General features: G+C 46.2%; 1 protein-coding gene across 1 annotated transcript in view; it reads right to left on the minus strand.

Annotated features, from left to right (window-relative positions):
- LOC122935420 (embryonic protein UVS.2-like) overlaps positions 1 to 4,639 on the minus strand; it is a 31,039-nt gene extending 26,400 nt beyond the window's left edge. Inside the window, exon 1 of the mRNA XM_044291189.1 lies at positions 4,499 to 4,639. Within this exon, the coding sequence (XP_044147124.1) occupies positions 4,499 to 4,602 (104 nt within the window). The 5' untranslated portion in view covers positions 4,603 to 4,639. The remainder of the gene's footprint in view (positions 1 to 4,498) is intronic.
- Between the last annotated feature and the right edge of the window lie 1,361 nt (positions 4,640 to 6,000).

Here is a 6,000-nt window from a genome sequence, read left to right on the forward strand (position 1 = left end):
GGGGAGGTATGGCGTGAAGCTGTACAAACTTTGTGAGAGTACCTCAGGGTGCACTTACAAGTTTTGTGTGTACGAGGGGCGAGATTCCCGTATTCAACCCCCAGAATGTTCCCCCACTCTGGGCGTTAGCGGGAAACTTGTGTGGGACCTTATGCACCCACTGCTAGATAAGGCTTACCACCTGTTCGTGGATAACTTTTATACTAGTATCCCCATAGTTTTATATCCGATTATCAGTGGCTAAAATGGGGAAGGGGAACATAAATTTAGTACTCCATGCAAGTGTGGTACTCCCTGAAGCAACCAATAATGCAGAGGCCCGGATGATCGGGGCACGTGTCACACTGGGTAGTGGTGTCTTTCCGTATCCCCCTCCTGTGACACACTCTGCACCTTTTTTGGGTCCGCCCTTCTTTCCAGTATGGGGGACAACACCTGGAAAGTGTTGGCCAGGGACGATCCGGGCGCCTCCAGTTCCCGAGGTACTCTGGCCTGCTTTTTCCCGGTCAGAAAAGATCAGGTCCTTGAGGACTGCCTCATAGAACTGAAGGAATGTCCCTGTGTTGCCAGCACTCTGGGACAGCACAAAAGAGTTGTACAAGGCAACCTGCACCAAGCAGACCGCAACTTTTTTATACCATGCCCCATTTGTGCATGGCATTATATGGCTCGAGGACTTGATCAGGGAGATCAACTCCTCCCATATATCGATTCTAGTCGACGATGCAATCAGGCTTGAGGACCGTTGCTGCGGTACCTCTCACAGGGACAGGGGTGATGCCGTTACCGTGAATTGTGGACAGTACAAGGACATCCCTCTTGTCTTATATCTGACCAGCAACAGGTTTCCACTGGTAAGTGCACGGGTCGCACCCCTAGGGATAGGTACCTGGAAGGGGTGAGTGGGGAGGCTGCGTTGATTTTTCCGCACGGTCCCACAAGCGAACGTGGATCTGGCGGCGAGAGACTGGAAAAAGGGGATACTGGTATAAAAGTTATTCACGCAAAGGTGGTAGCCCTTATCTAGCAGTGGGTGCATAAAGTCCCACACAAGTTTCCCGCTAACACCCAGAGTGGGGGAACATTCTGGGGGTTGAATACGGGAATCTCGCCCCTCGTACACACGAAACTTGTAAGTGCACCCTGAGGTACTCTCACAAAGTTTGTACAGCTTCACGCCATACCTCCCCCGCTTAGAGGGAGCATACTGGCGGATAATGAGTCTCCCCTTGAAAGAAATGAGAGACTCATCAACCGCGACTTCCCTTCCAGGTACATAGACCTGCACAAATTTGGCCCCAAAGTGATCGATGACCGGCCTGATTTTGTACAGGCGGTCATAGGCAGGATCACCTTGGGGGGGGACATGCTGCATTAATTGTAAAGTGGGGTCTGGTAGAGGACGTCCCCACTCCAGTAATGCCTGACACTAGGTTTCTTGACTAGGCCCATATGCAGCACGAGGCCCCAAAACGTCCTCATCTTGGCTGCACAGACCGGAGTCCAGCCACCGGGCATAGCCAAAAAGGAGCCCAGATGTTGAGCAATGAACTGTGGGGCGTACAGGTTCATCTGCTCCAACATCAGATTCACAAAGGAGTCACTGAAAAAAAGACTAAAGTAGTCGCATTCAGTGAAGCCCACTGTGGAAATCTGGATTCCTGGTTGGCCTACAAAATCAGGAATCACAGGCTCAAAACGCTCTGGGGTATACCAGACAAGTTCACCGGCAGGGGGCTCCGGTGGACTTAACTGGTGGGCCGGAAAACTAGTACGAGCCCCAGAGCTTCTCGTACTAGTGTGGGCCACAGGGTCCCTAGCATGGCGGTCTCCTTGCTCCACCTGGCGGCGTCTCCGCCACCTTGGGGTCTCATCATCATCGCTAGATGATGAGGAGGACGCGGATGACAAAAGGAAAGTGGGGTCATCCTCGTCCTCACTGGGGCTCTTGGACTCGGAGGCAAGCTGGGCATATGCCGCCTAGAACATCCGGCGGGCCATAGGGGAGTGTGTGTGTGTGATAAACTTTATTTGGTGTGTGTGGGGGGACGGGTGTTCGGGAACTTACCCTAAACCTAACAGACAAAAAAATAAAAAAAGGCCCAAAAATGTGATTTTTTTTTTTATTCAAACTCGCTGATCAACCGTCTGAAGTTGATCAGCGGTGGGGTGTGCGATGCGCTAACAGTGGCCGGACGCTAAGAGTCCCGGCCACTGAAGGATCTTACAGCCACAGTCAGCGTACGCAGAAAATAAAAATATAATATGCTTGTGCCCCAAAAAAGTTGTGTGGGGGGGGGGGGGGAGCAAGCTGAAGCACACCTGGGGGGTCTAGAGTCAGGGTTAAAAACATGGGGTAGAAAGTGGGAGGGGTTTCATCAAATCAAGCACGCAATATCTCGGAAACCAAAGCGGCGCAAACGTTCATTTTTGCAGCACAAACCAGCACAAACGCAGCACAAACGAATGGTGTATTTCTTTTTGAAATTTAAGAACATGGGGTGGAAAATGGGCGGGGTTTCAGCAAATCGAGCGCAATAGCTCGGAAACCAAAGCGGTGCAAACGTTCATTTTTGCAGCACAAACCAGCACAAACGAATGGTGTATTTATTTTTGAAATTTAAGAACATGGGGTGGAAAGTGGGCGGGGTTTCAGCAAATCAAGTGCGCAATATCTCGGAAACCAAAGCGGCGCAAACGTTCATTTTTGCAGCACAAACCAGCACAAACGAATGGTGTATTTATTTTAGAAATTTAAGAACATGGGGTGGAAAATGGGCGGGGCTTCATAAAAATCTAACGCGCAATATCTCAGGAACCGAACCGGCACAAACGTTCATTTTTGCGGCACAAACCAGCACAAACGCAGCACAAACGAATGGTGTATTTATTTTTGAAATTTAAGAACATGGGGTGCCAACTTCACACAGGTAAATTGTTACCATATTCTGGCTCCTATAACTTTTTTGTAGTTATATGTATGAGGGCTTTTTTTTTTTAGAGTTATATTTACTTTTCATTGAAAAGTAAATTTTGGGGTGTGTACGACTTTTGGATCACTTTATTTAAATTGTGTGGGAAGTGAAGCAATCAAATAAAAAAAGGGCAAATCAGACAGGGATGATGAATTACAAAAGGAAGTAAAGCATCTAGAAATCAAATCTGGTCCATAAAGTAAACTTTCAGATATAAATCAAGAAAAATTTGATAAGCGACACTGTAGAATGCCACTAAGATTTTGGGGTCCATTATAAGTGGTGAAACCAGTTGGCACCACTGTCATGGCAGCAGTCCTTGACTTCTGACACACCTCTGATTAGGAAGGCCGCTGCCTTTGCTCACCCGCTCTATAGTTTCAGGTTTCTGTCAGTCCCTTTCACTGCCGAACTTTACCAGATGCCAAAGTAATAATTCTCCATCGCAGGCTGAGGCTTGCTTTCCGCTGACCATGCCTCTCCACCTGTTTGAGGTGAACACTCTCTCTGAACCTTAAAATTTGCCAGCATGCGATTATCCTGGGGTACCTTGGGCACCGTCCCTTGAGGTATGCCGGTTTTCTGCTCAGGTGTGTCATTTGTTCATTTGCTTGTTCCATGTATGGACTTCTGGCTATCTTCTGGTAATGGCATTTTGCTGTCTGCCCTGATCCTTGCCTGATCCTAATTCTGACCCTTATCTACCCACCCTGACCTCAAACTATTTATCCATGTACTCTGCCTGACCTCAGCCTGGTTTTGACATAGTGGGGTGTCTTTCCCCAGTGGGTCAGCAGTACTGAACAAAGACTACAAGAGGTAGTGAAAGTAAGTTGCGGTTCCAGCTCACCTTATGCATGAATACTCCACGTGCACGGAAGGACCAGGGAATCCAAGACGTAATGATGAAAAACAAATCTGGCACAATGGATGCAAATCTGGGACAATCTTCAGTTTATTTCAGCAACATAACTCCACGTACAGACAATGCAGACACAAGCGGTTTGGACAGAGTCCTTAGTTGTAGCAAAGCATACAAGAGGTAGTGGTCTGGTGGTTCCCCTGCAGCAGAGTCCATATCCCTGTCGAAGTTTTAAAGAAAGAAGATCTGGGGAGCCACTTAAATAACACCCTTAGGAGTAATCCATTGTCCGTTCCAAGGCATTGCGCCTGCTACATGCACAGGAATGCGCTTGGTGACTGAGTAATTTGTCACAAAAAATTTGTGAAATTCGGTGAATCAGCCAAATCAAATTTTTCATAACTTTGCTCATAACTAAAGGTCATCATCCAACGAGTGAGTAATTTCTTATTTGTTTTGTGATCAGTGACACCTTTACCCTGGGCAAATATACAAAAAATAAAAAATTCATATGGATGTTGGCTTAATGGTTAGAAATAGCGATGTCCGAATCAAACTCCACTAAGTGGACCTCAATCCGAATTTCAGGATAAATTCCATTTGCCCGAATCAATTTAAACTGAAATAGTGTAAAAAAAAACAAAAAAATAAATAAAATTACCTGATCCATTTGCTCACAACGGGCTGGCTGCAGTCATCTTGCTTGATCTTGGCCAAAATCCCGTGAGTATGATGCCACCATGCTGGCCGGCACGATGAGGTCATCTTTGATCAGCCAAATAATATTTTTTTTTAATTTAAGAAATTGTACACCGTTAATATCAGATGCTGCGATCATGTATGAATGGCGCTCCCGAAAATTGCACCCACTAAAAAAAAAAAATATATAAAAAAAAATTAAAAGTAATTTGTCACAAAGCGTATTTTTTATTTTTATAAAATTCTGGGAAGCAACCGAATTGAATTTTTTTAATACTTTGTTCATCACTAGGGTTCTAGGTTTGAATCCAGTCAATGACAACATCTGCATGGAGTTAGTTCTTACACTGTGAGCCCCACTAGGAACAGAGCTGCAGAATATGTCAGCTATGTGAGCAAAAAAAAATTATATATAATATCCTGCCCCATTGTAAAAATCCCGAGGTTAGATATTCTGAAAGAAAACTAGCTACAGGGAACCCATATTACCAGAATGACTTCTTAATCACTTGCTGTGTATAAAACAAGGGATAAGTGGGTAATTCGGTATCACACAAATGGCTTAGGTGTCTGCATAAATGACTATTCAGTGTGAAGTTTACTAAAGGAACAGAACTGTCACTTAGCACCTTAAAGGGTTTCTACCACTTCGGTGTCACATATTTGGCTGTCAGACACTAGCGATCCGCTAGTGTCTGCTCTGCCCAACCATCCTAATATAATTGCTTTTGGGACGGTGGTTTGGCTAAAAAAACTACTTTTATTAATATGCTAATGAGCCTCTAGGTGCTATGGGGGCGTCATTAGCACCTAGAGGCTCCGTCTACCTTTAGAAACTGCCGCCCCCAGCGTGTCCCTCCAGCCCGCCCATCTCCTCCTGAATGCGATCCTCGTATGTATTCTGCGCATGCGCATTGAATGTCTGACCGCTTTCTTGCTCAGACATCTCCACTGCGCCTGCGCGATGACGCCATAGTGCTCCGAGGAACAGGCGCAGTGGAGATGTCTGAGCAGGGAAGCGGTCAGACATTTACTGCGCATGCGCAGAATACATACGAGGATCGCATTCAGGAGGAGATGGGCGGGCTGGAGGGACGCGCTGGGGGCGGCAGTTTCTAAAGGTAGACGGAGCCTCTAGGTGCTAATGACGCCCCCATAGCACCTAGAGGCTCATTAGCATATTAATAAAAGTAGTTTTTTTAGCCAAACCACCGTCCCAAAAGCAATTATATTAGGATGGTTGGCCAGAGCAGACACTAGCGGATCGCTAGTGTCTGACAGCTAAATATGTGACGCCTAAGTGGTAGAAACCCTTTAAAAGGGTTGGTCGCTGGTGAAACTACACACACCGGGCGAGAAACCCCCCCGGTATAGATGCGCCACTGCATATGGGGTTGAGCACTTCCTGTTTTTTAATACCATGCCAATTTGTAGTTTGTATTTTTATTTATTTTATTTGTCTGA

This window comes from Bufo gargarizans, chromosome 4 (assembly GCF_014858855.1).
Source record: "Bufo gargarizans isolate SCDJY-AF-19 chromosome 4, ASM1485885v1, whole genome shotgun sequence".
NCBI lineage: Eukaryota > Metazoa > Chordata > Amphibia > Anura > Bufonidae > Bufo > Bufo gargarizans.